This window comes from Solea solea, chromosome 17 (assembly GCF_958295425.1).
Source record: "Solea solea chromosome 17, fSolSol10.1, whole genome shotgun sequence".
Classification (NCBI taxonomy): domain Eukaryota; kingdom Metazoa; phylum Chordata; class Actinopteri; order Pleuronectiformes; family Soleidae; genus Solea; species Solea solea.
The window spans coordinates 19,975,365-19,995,101 of record NC_081150.1 but is presented as its reverse complement, the minus strand read 5'-3'; the positions used below and the strand labels follow the sequence as shown (position 1 = coordinate 19,995,101).

Below are 19,737 nucleotides of genomic sequence, written 5' to 3'. Positions count from 1 at the left end.
AACTTGGCGTAATGTCGCCGCCTCCTGGCCTGGAAGGTGCAACTGCAGCTCCAATTCTATTATTAAAATGTTGATTAGTGTTTCCTAAACCTCGAAAAGATGTTCTTAAATGTCCAAAAACCCAACATTATTCAGTTCTATTTATTCATTAGTTGTAAAAATAAGTAAATAACAATTTTTAAATAATAAAATAACAACTGATTAATCACTAATCAAAACAGATAACAATACATGTATTAATTGATTAATTGAGTTGCAGGCCAATATATTACAAATGTTTGTCTGCTGGATTCATAAATCGTTTTGCGTTGCCATCCACAACAACAAAGCAGGTATCTGATCTAAGTAAGACTGAACTGTGTCTTTGCATGAGTGATGCGTTGACTGACCTGTTGGGTCACCGCTACATTTACTGACCCGTGGACTCGAAATGCTGCGTTCACTGACCTGTGGACCTGAGCGATGCGTTCACTAATCTGTAGACGCTGAGTGATGTGTTCACTGATCTGTGGACGCTGAGTGATGCGTTCACCGACCTGCAAATGCTGTATTCACTGATCTGTGGATCCTGAGCGATGCGTTCACTGAGTGATGCGTTCACTGACATGTGGACTCTGAGAGATGTGTTCACGAACCTATGGACTCTGAGTGATGTGTTCACTGACCTGTGGATGCTGTATTCACTGATCTGTGGACCCCAAGCAATGCGTTCACTGACCTGTGGACCGTAAATGCTGTATTCCTTGACGTGTGGACGCTGAGTTATGCGTTCACTGACCTGTGGACCCTGAGCAATGTGTACACTGACCCATGGACTCTAAATGCTGTGTTCACTGACCTGTGGACTCTAAATGCTGCATTCACTGACCTGTGGACTCTGAGTGATGTGTTCGCTGACCCGTGGACTCTAAATGCTGCGTTCACTGACCTGTTGACGCTAAGTGATTCATACACTGACCTGTGGACTCAGAGTGATGTGTTCGCTGACCCGTGGACTCTAAATGCAGCTTTCACTGACCTGTGGACCCTGAGCGATGTGTTCGCTGACCCGTGGACTCTAAATGCTGCGTTTACTGACCTGTTGACGCTAAGTGATTCATACACTGACCTGTGGACTCCGAGTGATGTGTTCGTTGACCCGTGGACTCTAAATGCAGCTTTCACTGACCTGTTGACGCTGAGTGATTCCTACACTGACCTGTGGACCCTGAGCAATGTGTACACTGACCCATAGACTTTAAATGCTGCGTTCACTGACCTGTGGACTCTAAATGCTGCGTTCACTGACCTGTGGACTCTAAATGCTGCGTTCACTGACCTGTGGACTCTAAATGCTGGACTCTAAATGCTGCGTTCACTGACCTGTGGACTCTAAATGCTGCGTTCACTGACCTGTGGACACTGAGTGATGTGTTCACTAACCCGTGGGCTCTAAATGCTGCGTTCACTGACCTGTGGACACTGAGCATTAAATTACATTACATTACATGTCATTTAGCAGATGCTTTTATCCATTTTCAACTCTTTGGAGTTACCAGATTATTTCACACTAACTGCCTTGTCGTCTAATTCTCTGGAAGTAGAAGAAGCTTCGACCTCTGAGCGATGTGTTCACTGAGTGGTGGGCTCTAAATGCTGCGTTCACTGACCTGTGGACTCTAAATGCTGCGTTCACTGACCTGTGGACCCTGAGTGATGCATAACCCTATTGTGTCACTCAGAGTCCACAGGTCAGTGAACACATCATTCAGAGTCCTGTTGACTTGTGAAAGACAGCACAAGTGACCTGTGGACTCTATTGTATGTTTATGAAAACTTGAATTTGAAAAACATTTAAACAAAAAAAAAACTGTACAAAGGGAAATCAATGTGGGAAATATATATATACATATATATATATACATATACATATATATACACACACACACACAGTGGGTTGCATAAATATCCGCACCCCTTTAACTTTTCAACATTTTGCGATGCTAGGACCAGAAACATAAACGTATTCAATTGAAATTTTATGTGAAAGACACACACTAAGGGACACACAATCGTGAAGTGAAATGAAATGTATTCATGCTTTTGAACTTTTTTCATAAATACAAAACTGAAAAGTGGGGTGTGCAAAAGTATCTACCCCCCTGAGTCAATACTTTGTGGAACCCCCTTTTGCTGCAATTACAGCTTCAAGTGTGTTGGGGTATGTCTCTACCAGCCTTGCACATCTTGAGACTGGAAGTTTTGCCCATTCTTCTTTGCAAAACAGCTCAAGCTCAGTTAGATTAGATGGTGAGCGCTTGTGAACTGCAGTTTTCAGATCTTTCCACATATTCTCAATTGGATTTAGGTCTGGGCTTTGACTTTCTAACACCATTCTAAACACATGGATATTTTCAACCATTCCATTGTTGCCCTGGCTTTATGTTTAGGGTCATTGTCTTGCTGGAAGGTGAACCTCTGCCCCAGTCTCAAGTCTTTTGCAGACTCCAACAAGTTTTCATCCAAGATTGCCCTGTATTTGGCTCCATCCATCTTCCCATCAACTCTAACCAGCTTCCCTGTCCCTGCTGAAGAGAAGCACGCCCAGGGCATGATGCTACCACCACCACGTTTGAGTGGGGATGGTGTTTTCAGGGTGACGTGCAGTGTTTCTTTTACGCCAAACATAGCATTTTGCATTTTGCCCAAAAAGTTCAATTTTGGTTTCATCTGACCAAAGCACCTGCTTCCACGTTTGCTGTATCACCCATGTTTTTTTTTTTAAGAATAGCTTTCTTCTAGCCACTCTTCCATAAATGCCAGATTTGTGCAGTGTACGACTAATAGTTGACCTGTGGACAGGTTCCCCCACCTGAGCTGTGGCTCTCTGCAGTTCATCCAAGGTCATCATGGGCTTCTTGGTTACAGCTCTGATCAGTCCTCTCCTTGTTCGGCCAGTAAGTTTAGGAGGGTGCCCTGTCTTGGTAGGTTTGCAGTGATGCCATACTCTTTCCATTTCTGGATAGTGTATTTAACAGTACTCCGAGAGATGTTCAAAGATTTGGAAATCTTCTTATAGCCTAAACCAGCTTTATACTTCTCCACAACCTTATCCCAGACCGGTCTGGTGTGTTCCTTGGACTTCATGATGCTGTCTGCTCCCCAATATTCTGTGCGGATATATATGCAACCCACTGTATGTATGTATATATATATATATATATGCATATATATATATACGTATATATTTATATATATACGTATATATATATATATATTTTCATGCATATACATAGAACATATCATTTTGATGATCAGGCAAGAGTTGAAGCATCTCTGACTCTGGTAGAATATGCTTTGGTTGATCAATTTAGGTAAACAAAAGATTAAGATTGGTACATTTTTAAAGTGTAATTCTATACAGAAAACCCCAAGACAATGACTTTAGACACAAATTAGCAATTATTTACATAACATGAGTTTTAATGTGCATTTTCCACTTTTTGGAGTTACCAGATTATTTCCCACTAACTGCCTTGTCGTCTAATCTAGGAAACTTCAACCTCTGCATCTGTAGTAAAGAAACGCTGTACGTGTCTGCTCATCTCCCTCGCTGTCCGCTATCCCTCTCATTGTCCTTCATCAGGTGGCGGTACAAGTCTGGACGCAGGGAATAGGACACATTCCTATCACAGAAGAGAAAAATGCTACAGCTCACTCAGACACATCTGGTTTGAGCGGCTCACAGTTGAAAGGCCTGTCGGGCAGGGGAGTTGGGGAGTCAGCCGGTTCGAGGATCGCCAGGTCATGGCTCAGATGACTATCCTTGGTGACTACTTCTGTTGTCAAAATGTTTTCTTGGCTTGGTGAGTGGGGCTTCAGCCCGCAAGTTGATAGCGCAATTCACATGCACAGCATGTGGACGCGTTGGGTCCACATGCTGTGTGCTGTGCCCAATGACCGCATCAGCCATCAAATCAATCAAATCTAATGCGATAACAGTTTAGAATGTCAAGCAGCTTGTTTTTTCTGCTCAGTTTGTGGCCGTTTGTCTTAAAAAGATGTGAAGCTTTGTATGAGAATGGACCGCGGGTGTTGAAGGAACACCAGTCTCAAGGGAGTGACACTTTTCTGTCGCCCAATCAGCTGACAGTCGTGGGTCTACCTCCACCCATGCCGTACTGTACCAATACTCTGTGGAAGGGTACTGAAAAATGGAAGAGTTGGGGTTGATTATTTTGGTGCTAGAATACAGAAATAATAGAAAAGCAGAACAATACGTACCGTATAGTACCGAAACGAACAAAGCTACACTTGGATAGTAAATGCAACACACAACAAACCAAAAACACACACACCAAAACCCACAAAATATTGACTGGGTACAGCACTGGTCATGTGAATTCTCAAACTTGAATGATAATTACTTGCTCTTCATCAGGTGTTGTGGGAGCATCATTGCTGTGAATTTGCATGTGCATCAACAACTTACTTTTGCTTACAAAAACTTTCTTACAGGTGTTGCAAATGTGCCGGTTCTCACCTGTGTGGGTTCTCATGTGGACCACCAGGGTCCCTTGCTGGGTGAAACCTTTGTTACAGGTGTTGCAAACGTAGGGCTTCTCGCCTGTGTGAGTTCTCATGTGGACCAACAAGGCATTTTTTTGAGCAAAACATTTCTTGCATGTGTTGCAAGTATGCGGTTTCTCACCCGTGTGAGTTCTCATGTGGTCTTTCAAATGGTGACTGTGTGTAAAACGTTTACCACACACGTCGCAAGCATATGGCTTCTCACCCGTGTGAGTTCTCATGTGATCTTTCAAACGACGACTGTACGCAAAATGTTTACCACATATGTCACAAACATATGGCTTCTCATCTGTGTGGGTTCTCATGTGGACCAACAGGGCACTTCGCTGTGGAAAAACTTTTGTACAGGTGTTGCAAATGTGTGGGTTCTCACCCATGTGGGTTCTCATGTGGACCATCAGAGTGCCTTGCTGGGTGAAACCTTTGTTACAGGTTTTGCAAATGTAGGGCTTCTCGCCTGTGTGAGTTCTCATGTGGACCGACAAGGCATTTTTTTGCGCAAAACTTTTCTTGCAGGTGTTGCAAGTATGCGGCTTTTCACCTGTGTGAGTTCTCATGTGATCTTTCAAATGATGACTGTGCGCAAAACGTTTACCACACGCGTCACAAACATGTTGCCTCTCACCTGTGTGAGTTGTCATGTGTGCCAATAAGGCCCTTTCCTGTGTAAAACCTTTCATGCAGGTGCTGCAGATAAAGGGCTTGTCATCCGAGTGAGTTGTCATGTGATATTTCAAGTGATGACTGTGAGCGAAATGTTTACCGCACATATCGCAGAAATATGGCTTCTCACCTGTGTGGGTTCTCATGTGGATCAACAAGTTACTTGGCTGAGCGAAACCTTTGTGACAGATGTTGCAAACATATGGAGTTTCACCCGTGTGAACCGACATGTGATACCTCAAACTTTTGTGATGAATGAATCTTTTCCCACAGGTGTCGCAGGAGTACGGCTTCACACCCACATGGGAATTCACATGGGTCAACAAGGTACTTTGCTGCGCAAAACCTTTGTTACAGGTGTTGCAAATATATGGCTTCTCGCCTGTGTGAGTTCTTATGTGCGCCAACAGGTTACTTTTCTTTCCAAAACCTTTCTTACAGGTTTTGCAAACGTGCGTCTTCTCATCCGAGTGAGTTCTGATGTGGACTGTCAAATTGCTTCTGCTCACAAAATATTTGTCACATATCCCACAGGAATACGGCTCCTCGCTCGTATCACTTCTCATGTGAGATTTTAAATGATGATCATGTCCTTGTATTTGTTGATTAGATTCATTAAATCTTTCACTTGATTCCTGTTCCTCTTCAATCTGTGGTTCCTCTTGGTCCAGACTGGAGTTTCTCTCCTGGTTCCAGAGCTTCTGGTCATTGAGAACCTCGTCCTCCTTACAGACAAGACACGGTGGACACTCTGGGGACAAAAAGAGACACAAGGAATAGATTTCAACTAGGGTTCTACGCCAAGATTAAGAGAGCAAGTGTCATGCTATTGTTGTGTAGTGTAATGGTAGGTCTAGAGGTGGGCAATATGTATCGACGAAGACAGTGGTTCTCAAACATTTTATACCAAGTACCACCTGAAAAAATATTGAGCTCTTGAAGTAACACCATTATCGCCAAAATTAAAATACAGTGGTGTGAATCAGTGACGACTGATCTAAGATAAGTGATATTCAACTTCCTCTAAAATGTGGTAAAAAGTGTCACTAGTGCGTTCAGAATATGCTGTTTATTTTAAGGATGAGACAGGCTTTAGAGTTGTTTTCCTGAAACATTGTGTCCATTGATATAATCTGTTATGAACAATGAATGACTTAAACAATTAAAAACACATTTTTTCTTTATTGTCAAATATAGAGATATTTTTTTCTTGTGAAACTCAGTTGGTTCAAATTATGCGGTTACATATACATTTGTTTGTGTCGACACATTAAAAAAAATTGTATTCAATATTAAACATTTTTAACCAGTATCAAGTGTAAATGTTAGTATTTGTTGACCTCTTATTTTCAGTCATCAAAAAACATTTTGCCATAATGCTCAGCAATCAAAATAGCTTATGGCCGTTCTTTATATTATTATTAGTGTTAGTCGTCATTCCACAACTGTCATTAGCGGTAACATTAAGTAGAGACACCATGTAATGTGTAGAAGCAGAAATATTTCAGACACTTTGGTGTCATGATTGTCTGCTCAGGAGGACAAACAAACAGGTCTGTCTGTCTGTTAATCTGTGATCAGGGAAGTTCACTCAGCAGGGAGTGTCCCTAAATACAGAGTTCACTCCATGTCAGTGTGGGAGTGGGGAGGGGAGTGGTTTGACAAAGACACTGCACAAACAAGCTCAAACTGGTTCCACTTGTGAGGAAGAAAAACTCAGACAGTCGTCGTGAGGTGAAATGGCACAGACAGGAGTTCAGCTGCAGAAAGAAACTTTCTCTTGTTCCATCTGTTTGGATCTTCTCAAGGATCCAGTGACTCTTACCTGTGGACACAGCTTCTGTATGAACTGTATTAAAGACCACTGGGACAAAGAGGATAAGAAGAAGATCTACAGCTGCCCTCAGTGTAGAAAGGCCTTCACACTGAGGCCTGAACTGATGAAAAGCACGATATTAGCTAATTTAGTGGAGGAGGAGAAGGAGACTGGACTCCCAGCTGCTCCTGCTGATCACTGCTATGCTGGAGCTGAAGATGTGGCCTGTGATTTCTGCACTGGCAGGAAACTGAAATCTCTTAAGTCCTGTTTGGTTTGTTTGGCGTCTTACTGTGAGGAACATCTCCAGCCTCATTATCAATCACCTGCATTTAAGAAACACAAGCTGGTGGAGCCGTCCAAGAACCTCCAGGAGAACATCTGGCTTCTTCCTGATGAGGTGATGAAGATGTTCTGCCGCACTGATCAGTGCATCTGTTATCTCTGCTCTGTGGACGAACATAAAGACCATGACATGGTCACACCTGCAGCAGAGAGAACGCAGAAGCAGAGAGAGATGGACCTGAGCCTAGAAGAAATCCAGCAGAGAGTCCAAGACATAGACATAGACATGAAGGTGCTTCAACAGGACGTGAAGGCTCTCACTCTCTCTGCTGATAAAGCAGTGGAAGACACTGACAATACCTTCACTGAGATGATGCGTCTCCTGCAGAAAAGAAGCAGCAGATCAGATCCAAGCAGGAAACCGAGGTGAGTCGAGTCAGAGACGTTGAGGAGAAGCTTCAGCAGGAGCTCACTGAGCTGAAGAAGCATCCTTCTACCAATATACTCACCATCTTCCTCATGCCGGAGTATAAACAGAAGCTAAGGGCGGTTGCCCCGGCAACGAGGCAGGTCAGACGATGGTCTGCCCAATCAGAGGCCACAATGGCGGTACAAAGACAAAGTGGAGGCATCGCTGGGTGATCGGGACACAAGGCGTATGTGGCAGGGACTTCGGAATATCACGGACTATAGAGGACGTTAAGAATCATTGGCTGCTGTGGATCCTTCGCTAGCAGAGGAATTGAACTCCTTTTCGCACACTTCGAGACCTCTAGCGTTGCAGCTAGCGCTAACGCGGAGGAGCCCAGCTTAAACACTGGTGATTACCACGCAATGTCCGTCTCAGAGCACGACGTGACGAGAGTTCTGAGGCGTGTGAACAGCAGGAAGGCTGCCGGCCCTGATGGCAACCCCGGCCGGGTGCTGAAATCATGTGCTGGGCAGCTAGCCCGTCTTCACCTCTATTTTCAACCTGTCCCTGGCTCACTCCGTTGTCCCTGCCTGCTTCAAGAGGTCCACCATCATCCCTGTTCCAAAGAAGCCCCGCCCTGCCTGCATGATTACCGCCCAGTAGCACTCACCTCCGTAGTGATGAAGTGCTTTGAAAGACTGATCAAGGACTTCATCTGCGCTTCACTGCCCAAATCACTTGACCCTCTTCAGTTCGCCTATCGCCCTAATAGGAGCACTGATGATGCCATCACCCACGTCCTCCACTCCACCCTCACCCACCTGGACAGTGGAAAGGGGAACTATGTGCGGCTGCTGTTCATCGACTACAGCTCCGCATTCAACACCATAGTTCCCCACAGACTGGTGTCAAAGCTCAAGGACCTGGGGCTGAACACCTCACTCTGCTTCTGGGTATCACTGCGTGGTACGGTAGTTGCACTGCCAGGGACAGGACAGCTCTCCACAGAGTGATCCGCTGTGCTGAACGCTCCACCAGGACAGCACTGCCCACTCTGCAGGAGATCTACACCAGGCGCTGCACCAGCAGAGCAAGGAGGATCATAAAGGACACTCACCACCCATTTAACAGACTGTTCCAGTGGCTGCTGTCTGGCAAACGTCTCCGCTCCTGCATGGCCAAAACAGAGAGGCTGAGTACGAGCTTCTTACCTCAGGCCATCAGGATGCTGAACTTTCAACCACCCACATGAATACTCAGCCCTCCACACACATACACACATTCAACCCATTCACACACACCCCACACACACATTTAATTCATACTGCTGCTATGTACATGTTCAATATGTTTCCTGTGTACTTATAACTTATGTAAATAATATAATATAGATAGTTATTTTGCTATTTTGGGTTTTAAATTTAAATTTATTTTCATTTTTATTTTATTGCTGCACAGTTGCACAGTGGGGCTTGTTGTAAAGTCATTTCACTGGGGGTGTACTTGTACATCCACATGTGACAAATAAAAAACTTGAATCTTGAATCTTTTCCACAATCTCCACTGCTCTGGACTGTTGACCCTAAATACTTAAAATCCTCCACTCCCTGTAGCCTCATGGTTCCACTTGGGTTCCTCTCATTCACACACATATATTCTGTCTTGCTGCGACTAACCTTCATTCCTCTCTGCAAAATGTTCAATATGATTATGAAAATAGAATATATATGATCAAAATGACTTGTTTTATCAAATAACTTATTGTGGACAATAAAACCGTGTAAAAAAAAAATTGATTTAGTATCATTTAACCACTTATTACACACACTGTTGTTAGCAGAGCAGTGTGTGGGACATGCCAAAATCACGTACATCCAATGAAAAAAAAAATGGATAAAATGAAGGAAACACATTTTAAGAGACTTATCATTGTACTGATATGTGTGTAAATGTTTGGCCACTTATAATAAGACATCAGTCTTTCATTATTCTGCTACATTTTCATGATGACTGAGTGAGTCTGATGAGGACACCAAAGGCACTTCATAAGGATATTGACTCATCGGTTGGATGGATTATTTTTTGCCTATGCCTAAGAGAAGCAGTTTTTTTTCTTGGAATAAAGTTTAAAAACTGCACAAACAATATTTTCCAATATTTTCTGAATGTGTTCCAATAAAGTGTTTTTTCAAAAGACTTTTTCACCTGTAAAACTTCCAGACTCCTCTTCCTCTTTAATCTGTAGACACTCCAGACCAGAGTTCCTCTCCTGGTTCCAGAGCTGCTGCTCAGTGAGAACCTCCTCTTCTTCCTCCTCCTCCTCTATGAAGACCTGCTGCTGTGGAAGTTCTGGAGACACAAAGACACAGGATACAACTGTGATAAAAGCAACGTGATTTAACTCAAGTCATTATCCAACTCAATATTTAGGATAGATGCTTAGGGAAAAACACTGAATACAAAACAGTTTCAAAAGTCCCCAGAGTCCATTTGTTGACTCTTATAAATAAGATCTGGTGCAACTACAAAAGAAAAAAAGACACGTGGAAATAATTCCAATATGAGGCACATTCGTTTGTTAGTATTGATTAAGACCACTGTGGTTTCACAGACCTATCTGTTGTGACTTCACGTCAGGTTTCCAAACACCTCTTTCCACCTCTTCCTCGTACCCGACGATGGTTCTCTCTAAATGTTTACTTCCTGTCTGATCTTGGCTCTTAAATATAGGAGGAGGTTCTGGTTCCGTGTGATCACTTTCTTCATCATCAGGAGTCAACATTATGGTATCAGCCTCCTGCTTCAGTTCAAGCTGCTCCTGACTGGTGCATATTTCCTCCTCTTCCTCTTTAATCTGTAGAGACTCTGGTTCCTCTTGGTCCAGCCTGGAGTGCCTCTGCTGGTTACAGAGTTGCTGCTCAGAGAGAACCTCCTCCTCATCCTCATTATAGACGCGCTGCTGTGGAAGCTCTGGAGGAGAAACAAGAGGTACAAGGAACAGATTAAAACTGTGACAAAAGCAATACAGTAAAAGAAAAGTCAAACTTTACAAATAAGTGGTAAAAGTGTGACATTTTCTTTAAGACTGCTCATGCTACCAGTGACATTCTTATCACAATAATGTATATGTAATAGAGCTGAAACGATTAATCGATTACTAAATTAATCGACAACTATTTTGATAATCGATAATCGGTTTGAAGTTTTTTTCATGATTAAAACAAGATTTCTGATTGTTTAAGCTTCTTAAATGCGAGTACTTTCTTCAACTCTTTGCTCTGGATAACAAAGAAATCATTAAAAGTGAATCATTTTGGTTTGTGGACAAAACAAGACATTTGAGAACATCATCATTTTCCAGGTTTGACAAACACATCAACATTTTTTAAGGTTTTCTGATATTTTATAGACCAAACGATTAATCGAGAAAATAATCGACAGATTAATCGATTATGAAAATAATCGTTAGTTGCAGCTCTAATATGTAATGTAATAATATAAAAATCACTGAGACTGTTTTATGTCAAGACAGACGGAGGCCAAAGCAACATTGTGTTCGTCAAGTGAGATGACTGCAAATAGGTCGGAGTTAGACTGTAAACACAAAGTGTCAACAAAAACGTTCAGAAATTAACTCTACTGCTCAAAAATGTGGTACTTTAAGCAGAGTGAAGGGATAAATGCATATTGCCTCCACCCGCCCCTGCTCTGCCGCTGCATACACAGTGTAGCTTTAAAGTCCCAAAGTTACACATTTCCAGTTAAAACAAAGTACAGGAAGGTCTTGACACCATGTTGACTGGCATTTAGTCACAAGTAGCAGCTACAACACAGCAAGACAATGTAGGTGAACAAGGAGGAATAGGAGGATTATAACAAAATTATATACGTTTGAGTCACGAGACAATGCTGAGGACAGACTGTGCTGAGGAGGGAGGGACCAGAGGAATGCAGCCTCGTCCCTATGATTGGAGTTGCTCCAACATCCATGTAATGGGGTTGGAGGTTATTGATCAACTCAATAACATTGAGTTGACAGCACATTAACGCTTCAAAATGTATTAGAATTGACTCGTTATTCATGTTTAGGTTTGAGGAGAATAAATTTGCTTTTTTTGTTGTTTGTTTTGCACTATTGAATCAATAAAAAATCTGTCGAAAGTGCATCAGTCAATCCTAAAGTTAAATATGGAATTTAATCCCAGATCAGGTGTACTGAACTGTATTATGTGATTCTAGTACTTACCTTTCTGTCTTGTTTTTGTTTTGTTGTTGTGCTAGTCAATTTTCACAATCAACTTTGACAGTAAAGTATTATCGATCAATTTCGAATGGACTGCGACAATGATTTAATTATCAATCGTCAAGTATTTTGATAATCGGTTAATTAGATTGGGTGTATTTTATCAATAACTAGTTAAACTAGCAAGTTTGCATGATGAGACAAGAGGCGTTTTATTTGTCAAAGCGACCGTCTAATGAACAAAATAAGTCTCACGTGAGTCACGTTGACTTGTTAGTGTTGATTAATAAGATAATTGTTTTGTACAGACCTATCCGCTGTAACTTGACTTGAGGTTGACAAACGACCTCCAACAGTTCTCGCTGACGATCCACCTCTTTCTCGTACTGGACGATTATATTTTCTACGTGTGTGAATATTTCTTCAGCGGCAGCAGTTAGTCGCTCGTTTATCAAACCTCTCAAAAACTGACGCGAAGACATCGCTGCTTCGTTAAAAACACTGGAACATTTAACCGCGATACATAAAAAAGAAAACCACCACCGCCTTTCTACTTTACTGTCAACAGAGCGAGCTAACAGTCCAAGCTAGACGCGCTGGTTCCTTCTTTTCTTCTTCTTCTTCTTTTTTGAGGTTTAATGGCGGTTGGCAAACAACGATTTGGTGCATTACCGCCACCATCTGGTATGGAGTGTGGATCGAAATGTTAATCCAACTGAACTATTACGAAAAATAAATAAACAAAAAAAAAAGAAAATAAAAAAAACTAATAATTATGTTTCCTTTTAGTTTTTAACGGCTGGCCACCAACGTTATGGGGCATTAACTCCACCTACTGACCGAGGGTGTGGGTCAAGCTCCTTTCTCCCCTCCTTAACTTCCCACTTATCTAAATATAAATACTAATAATACTAATACAAAATAAATAATATAAGGAATGACTACTACTACTAAATAATAAATAAATAATAATAATAATAACAAATAAAGTATTTATAATCATATTCACACACAAACATACGTACATACTAACTTATATCTACTATATATATATTACACACCCATAAACATACATACACACTTATATACACATTACTCCCAGATCTGGGCCCTTTTACCCTCATATTCTTCCATTCACTCCTACACTCTTCAGAAATTCCATCACCGCCTTAGCCCCTCCACCCTCTTTGAGAATATCCTTCAGTAACCTTATAACACTACCTTGGCTCACACACTGGGTTATATTTATCAGGATTTCATACAGCAGACCCTGTCTGCTACAAGACTGGAAGGACCTTAGGCTAGTCAACACTGAAGCCGAGTCACAGCAAACCAACGCCCTCTCCACCCGAGCATGCTTCACGCACCTAAGCGCCAAGAGCCACCATTTCCACAGTGTACACACTAAGTCTGTCCGTTGTCCTCCTGTTGACTGCCACACCCCTCACCGGAACAGCTACCCCGAACCCCGATACCCCTGTATCTGGACCCTTCGAACCATCTGTGTAAACCCAGGTAAAATCCCTAACCCTAACCCTAACCCATAACAAGTCTGAGTTAGATCCTCAAATACCCCCACCAAATCCACCCCTCTTCGTGACTTTTTCTTGTCTAGCAGCCACCAGTCCACTGCTGGCCACTCCAACTTCCAAGGAGCCACATCTGGATACACCACCGAAGGGCTAATACTAAGACCCCCCACTCCAAACTCTCCCGCCACTTCCATACCAACCCGGCCGAAGTTTTTTCCATTCTCCCAGCAGTCCCACCCCCATCATCAGGTGCGTTTCACCATGGCCCTGCAGACTGGTCCAGTAATTTGCCATGAACTGCCCTCTCCTTATCTCCAGTGGCATTTCACCCAAGGCCACTTGCAGTGCAGGCACTGGGGAAGATTTGAATGCCCCACTGCAAATCCTCAAAGCCTGAGCCTGAAGCCCATCCAGCTTCCGGAGGTGTGTCTGGGCCACCGACCCATACACAAAACATCCATAATCCAGCACTAACCTCACCAGTGATACATACACTGCCCTCAGAGCCTTACAACTAGCCCCCCAACTTCTACCTGCTAGGCACCTCATCACGTTCAAAACCCTTTTTCCCCTATTTTCTATCCTCATTACATGTCTCCCCCATGTCAGAAACACCATCCCCAAATACTTAAGGGATCCAACCCTCTCCAGCTCTTGCCCATACACCCCGAGGATCAGACCCGCCTGCACCTTATTCCTCATGAAGTACATTTCGTCTTCTCAACAGAGAACCGGCAGCCCCACGCGCTGTTTCCGTTTCCTGTTGTTTGAGTTTAAACTGTCCAAACTACCGCCACCTTGTGGTGCGGAAGATGGAACTGCAGCACAACAGGAACAAAAATCCCTACTACTATATTATAGTAGCAGTAGTTTCTTTTTAATAAATCAGATTTCATATTTTTCACGATGACTTGTTATTCATGCATTTTGACTAAGACAACGGAGAAAAAAATAACTAAACAAAAAAACTTATACATAGCACTTCATAGTTTGGCTTACTTGAAGCTCTTTCTTACTTCTAGCTCTTATTTGTACCCAAATGTTTAAATGCACTTATTGTAAGTCGCTTTGGATAAAAGCGTCTGCTAAATGACATGTAATGTAATGTAATGTAATTAATCATTGTTATGACTTGTAATTCAGTTTTCTCTGTAAAATAAAGGAAATTCCACATTACTACAATGACTAATATACTATTACTACATTTTAGAGTGTATTTTCAGTGATATTTTACTTATTCAGCAACACTAAGTTTAGTAAAAATCTTTCAAACACATTTTAATAAGAGCCAAAACTAGATAATATTATTAAAATTAGTAGAATTCCAACTACTGCTACTACAAATAAGATTTCCTTCCATAAGTGTTAAATCTCACTCACAAATTTGCTTCTGGAATTTTCACCTTTGAGGATCAGTTCAGGTTGATCTTATGAAACGTACGTCCTGCTTAAATGGCTGCTTGCCTCACATTTATGACGTTTTCTGTTGTTGACGCATGAAAAATGACGCAACACACTTGCAGCTACGGACATAAACGGTCAAATCTGATGCGACTGGTCATCTGAACGTAGAGAGATTCACGCAGGAACAAGACACAGTTCTCCCACAGTAGATTCAATATTTGCTTGTTTTCAAATCAATACCAAAAAAAATCAAGCCAGTCAAGTGAAGAAGACCTTTAAACATCAAATTAAAAGTGAGACTGTAATTGACAGAATGATGATGATAATAATAATAATAACAATAACAATAATAATAATAATAGTAATTATTAAACAGGTGGTGTAAAAAAAGAAAAACAGACTAGAAATAAAATTGACAGAAATACAGTTTCAATAAGGACAAGCATCATATAAAAATTATAAAACAAAAGATTTCAGTAGTTATATAAAATCTAAAGACACTGCTACAGATACTGTGACGTTTCTTCCTACAAAGGCTGCAGTTGATTCTCTCTTCACTCAGCAGTTCCTGTGTGGTTTGTTGATAAATCTCTGCAAATAAATGCTGGAAACACAAAACACTACTCTGCTTGTATGTGATGTGTTGGACTCTGTTTAAATGAGGTGTCACACGAGCAACCTTTTCATTAAGTTTGAAATGCATGCATTAATGCTTTTTAAAACTTTTAACGGTGCTACAGTGGTATATGGCGCCTCACCTGTGCGTTCTCATGTGTTTCTTCAAGGTGTTTTTTTGCACAAAGCATTTCTCACAAATGCTGCAAGCATAGGGTCTTTCTCCTGTGTGAGTTCTTTTGTGGAGAATCAAATGAGAACTTTGACGAAAACACTTTCCACACAGTTCACAACTATATGGCTTTTCACCTGTGTGGGTTCTCATGTGTTTAATCAAGCTGCTTTTATGCCCAAAGTATGTCTTACAAATGTGGCAATTGAATGGCTTTTCACCCGTGTGGGTTCTCGTGTGTTTTATCAAGGTACTTTTGAGACCAAAGCACGCATTACAAACACTGCAAACGTAGGGCTTCTCACCCGTGTGAGTTTTTCTGTGCTGTATCAAAGGCGCAATTTGCCGAAAACACTTTCCACATGTTTCACAAGAATAAGGCCTTTCACTCGTGTGAGTTCTCATGTGGTTCACCAAGTTGCCTTTTTCTGCAAAGCTTTTCATACAAATGTTACAAATATAGGGCTTCTCACCAGTGTGAGTTCTTTCATGGATAATCAAGTGGCCTTTACTCACAAAGGATTTCTCACAAATGTTGCACATATGGGACTTTTTACTTCTAATTTCTCTAATGTGGACTGTCTTATCTTGACTCTTAACTATAGGAGGGCTGTGAGAGAGCTGGTGGTCAGTGCCTGGTTCTGGTTCCATGTGATCACTTTCTACATTATCAGGAGTCAACATAAAGGTATCAGCCTCCTGCTTCAGTTCAAGCTGCTCCTGCTTCCGACTGGTATAGATTTCCTCCTCTTCCTCTTTAATCTGTAGAGACTCTGGTTCCTTTTGGTCCAGACTGGAGTTCCTCTCCTGATCAATGAGAACCTCCTCATCATTATAGACATTCTGCTGTGGAAGCTCTGGAGACACAAAGAAACACCAGAAACATATTAAAACTGCGATAAGATTGGACAGTTATTGGTCGAGTAATAACACTAATTGCACATGAGTTACTGCTTAAAGGGTTACTCCAGGTGGAGCATATGAGCTCCTTTGAGGACCTGAGGACAATTGGGGAGATGGGGCAAGGAGTTGTCAATCATGACTACGGGATGAAGAAAACCATGTGAAATAAGTCCAATATGAGTCACATTCACTTGTCAGTGTAAGTAAGATCATTCTGGTTTCACAGACCTATCTGTTGCGACATTACATGTTCCCAGACAATTTTCAACAGTACGCGCTGATGATCCACCTCTTCCTCAGACTTGTTGATGGTTATTTCTGCTTTTTTACTTCCTGTCTGATCTTGACTCTCAAATATAGGAGGGCTGTGAGAGAGGAACTGGTGGTCAGAGTCTGGTTCCATGTGATCACTTTCTTCATCATCAGGAGTCAGCATAAAGGTATCAGCCTCCTGCTTCAGTTCAAACTGCTCCTGACTGGTGCAGATTTCCTCGTCTTCCTCTTTAATCTGTAGAGACAAGGGTTCCTCTTGGTCCAGACTGGAGTTCCTCTCCTTGCAGTTCCAGAGCTGCTGGTCACTGAGAACCTCCTCCTCATTCCAGACATTCTGCTGTGGAAGCTCTGCAGATACATAAGATTAGCTTTAGATTGGGCATTTATTGGTTGAGTGAGAACACTCAATGCACATTTGTTACTACCGCAAGCGTTATTTCTCCAATCAACCCAAATCAAGATAGGATTGGACAAAATGTGTCCACAACCTTTATTCAAACCAACTACCATTAAAGATCAAACGATTGAGCAAGCAAGCTCCTTTAACCTGGGTGACAGTGCAGGGCCAGTTACAGCAATTCTTTCTGACATGTAAATTACAGATTTAACCAGGTAAAAAAAGAGGTCCTGGCTGAGGCAAACGTCGCTGAAGTTAGCATCCGATTCGCCAGCTTCCGATTCTGCACTTAAGGGGAAAGTTAAGGGGAAATTTTACCGAATGTGCAGTGCGACTGTTTGTCCACTGATTATCTTTTTTTTGGGACACTTCTTGATGTGAAAACATTTTAGACGTTTTGGGTATGACATTAACTTTGCTTGACACCCACTATTGTATTTGTGAAACTTTTATTTTATTTGTGAAAATGCTAAAGGGAGATTTCACCGTTTTTGTTTCATACCTAGACCTCATTAGACCAGATCCACATCAAAAACCATTATACCTAGACTTCTCAAATCTGGACTGGATAATCCTACAGACCCTGAAGATTCATAAAAACAGTGTAGGTACAGTGGTTTTTGATGTGGACCTGGTCCAAAGTGGTCTATATGCTGAAAAAATGGTGAAATAGGCCTTTATTGTATTTTCACAAATAGAATAAAGGTTTCACAAATCAGAGACTGTGTTTTTATGAATCTTCAGGGTCTGTAGGATAATCTAGTCCAGATTTGGGAAGTGTAGGTATAGTGGTTTTTGATCTGGACCTGGTCCAGATGGTCTATATGCTGAAAAAACGGAAAAATGTGCATTTATTGCATTTTCACAAATAGAATAAAGGTTTCACAAATCAAAGACTGTGTTTTTATGAATCTTCAGGGTCCTGGTCTAATGAGGTCTAGGTATGAAACAAAAACGGTGAAATCTCCCCTTTAGTCAGTCAGTCATCATCTACCGCTTTATCCTCCGCCAGAGGGTCGCAGGGGGTGATGTGCCAATCTCAGCTACATCGGGCGATAGGCGGGGTACACCCTGGACAGTTCGCCAGTCCATCGCAGGGCCACACACTCTCACACTCACTCCTATGGTCAATTTAGAGTGTCCAATTTACCTATCCCCACATTGCATGTTTTTGGACTGTGGGAGGAAGCCGGAGAACCCGGAGAGAACCCACGCACACACGGGGAGAACATGCAAACTCCATGCAGAAAGGCCCTTGTTCCAACCGGGGCTCAAACCCGGGTCTTCTCGCTGCAAGGCGAGAGTGCTAACCACTATACCACCGTGTGGCCATCTCTCCTTTAGCATTTTCACAAATAAAATAAGTTTCACAAATACAATAGTGAGTGTCAAGCAAATTTAATGTCATACCTAAAACGTCTAAATTGTTTTCACATCAAGAAATATCCCAAAAAAAAGATAATCAGTGGACAAACAGTCGCACTGCACATTCGGTAAAATTTCCCCTTAAGTGCCGAATTGTAAACTGGCAAATCGGATGCTAACTTCAGTGTCGTCTGAGGCTGCAGCATCGGGACACTTAAAAGCTGCATTATTAAAAAAAACAGACAATACAGAAAAGAACAATCACAACACAAAGAAACTGGTCCATAATTCAAACTTAACTGTGGTGTGTGTGTGAAAGAAACGGGGGGGGGGGGGGGGGGGGCATTAAACCCCAACCTCGCCTAGGGCATAGTACCGGCCCTGCATCCGACGTTAACGGAAGTTGGCCCTCGTTTAAGCGAGTAGACGAGAATGTGTGCGTACTAAATACAAAATAATAAATAAACATTAAACACACAGATATTTATCCAGATGCTTGTACAGACCTGATCGTTGTGACCTGTCGTGGGGTTTACAAACGACCTCCAACAGTCTGCGCTGACGATCCACCTCGTCCTCGTACTCGACGACGATTCTTTCGACGTGCGTGAATATTTCCTCGGCAGCAGCAGTTAGTCGCTCGCAGATTAAATGTCTCAAATACGTAAGCGAAGACATCGCTGCCTCGCTAAAAACAACAAAACTGGAATGTTTTACCTGCGACACACGAACAGAACGGAACTGAGCTAATGGCTAACGCTGTTAGCTTTGGGTTTGTTTACTTCCGCTGGATGTTACCGTTGTCGAGTTCCGGCAAAACGAGTGAACGGGAAGTTGTTGTTTCCGCCTTTAAGTTAAGTAAAGCTGCCTTTAAAAAATCAAAATATGAGACAAAAACTAATCATATAAGATTAAAGTTGTAATATTAAAAATAAGTCATAACATTACAAGAAAAAAGTCGTTATATTTTGAGATTATTCAATTAAATTAAGCATTTGTTATTATTAAAAAGCAACAGAACACAGATGTAACCAGCAGTAGCCTTGCAGTCGACCACTACAGCACCAGTGCCTCCTCCACAAAAGTCT

General features: G+C 42.0%; 3 protein-coding genes across 6 annotated transcripts; 1 reads left to right on the top strand and 2 right to left on the bottom strand.

Moving 5' to 3' along the window:
• Positions 1-3,440: 3,440 nt before the first annotated feature.
• Positions 3,441-12,594, bottom strand: LOC131443539 (gastrula zinc finger protein XlCGF57.1-like). 4 transcript variants are annotated; one of them, XM_058613217.1, is made up of 5 exons: positions 12,299-12,594; positions 10,359-10,715; positions 9,951-10,094; positions 8,863-8,915; positions 5,687-5,983 (listed from the first exon to the last, which is right to left on the bottom strand). In XM_058613217.1, the coding sequence occupies exons 1-5, from the start codon at positions 12,468-12,470 to the stop codon at positions 5,807-5,809; spliced, it is 903 nt and encodes a 300-aa protein (XP_058469200.1). In that variant the 5' UTR covers positions 12,471-12,594; the 3' UTR covers positions 5,687-5,806. The 4 variants fall into 4 exon arrangements, with proteins under 4 accessions (XP_058469197.1, XP_058469198.1, XP_058469200.1 ...); XM_058613214.1 differs by lacking the exon at positions 8,863-8,915 and having other exon boundaries at positions 3,441-5,983; XM_058613216.1 differs by lacking the exon at positions 5,687-5,983 and having other exon boundaries at positions 8,374-8,915.
• LOC131443564 (E3 ubiquitin/ISG15 ligase TRIM25-like) lies at positions 6,922-8,184 on the top strand. The gene has a single exon (XM_058613262.1). The coding sequence runs from the start codon at positions 6,972-6,974 to the stop codon at positions 7,761-7,763; it is 792 nt and encodes a 263-aa protein (XP_058469245.1). The 5' UTR covers positions 6,922-6,971; the 3' UTR covers positions 7,764-8,184.
• Positions 12,595-15,182: 2,588 nt separating the features above from the next.
• Positions 15,183-19,456, bottom strand: LOC131443547 (zinc finger protein 771-like). Its single transcript, XM_058613237.1, has 3 exons — positions 19,156-19,456; positions 16,843-17,235; positions 15,183-16,568 (listed from the first exon to the last, which is right to left on the bottom strand). Exons 1-3 carry the CDS (start codon positions 19,325-19,327, stop codon positions 15,679-15,681), a joined length of 1,455 nt encoding a protein of 484 aa, XP_058469220.1. The 5' UTR covers positions 19,328-19,456; the 3' UTR covers positions 15,183-15,678.
• Positions 19,457-19,737: the final 281 nt, after the last annotated feature.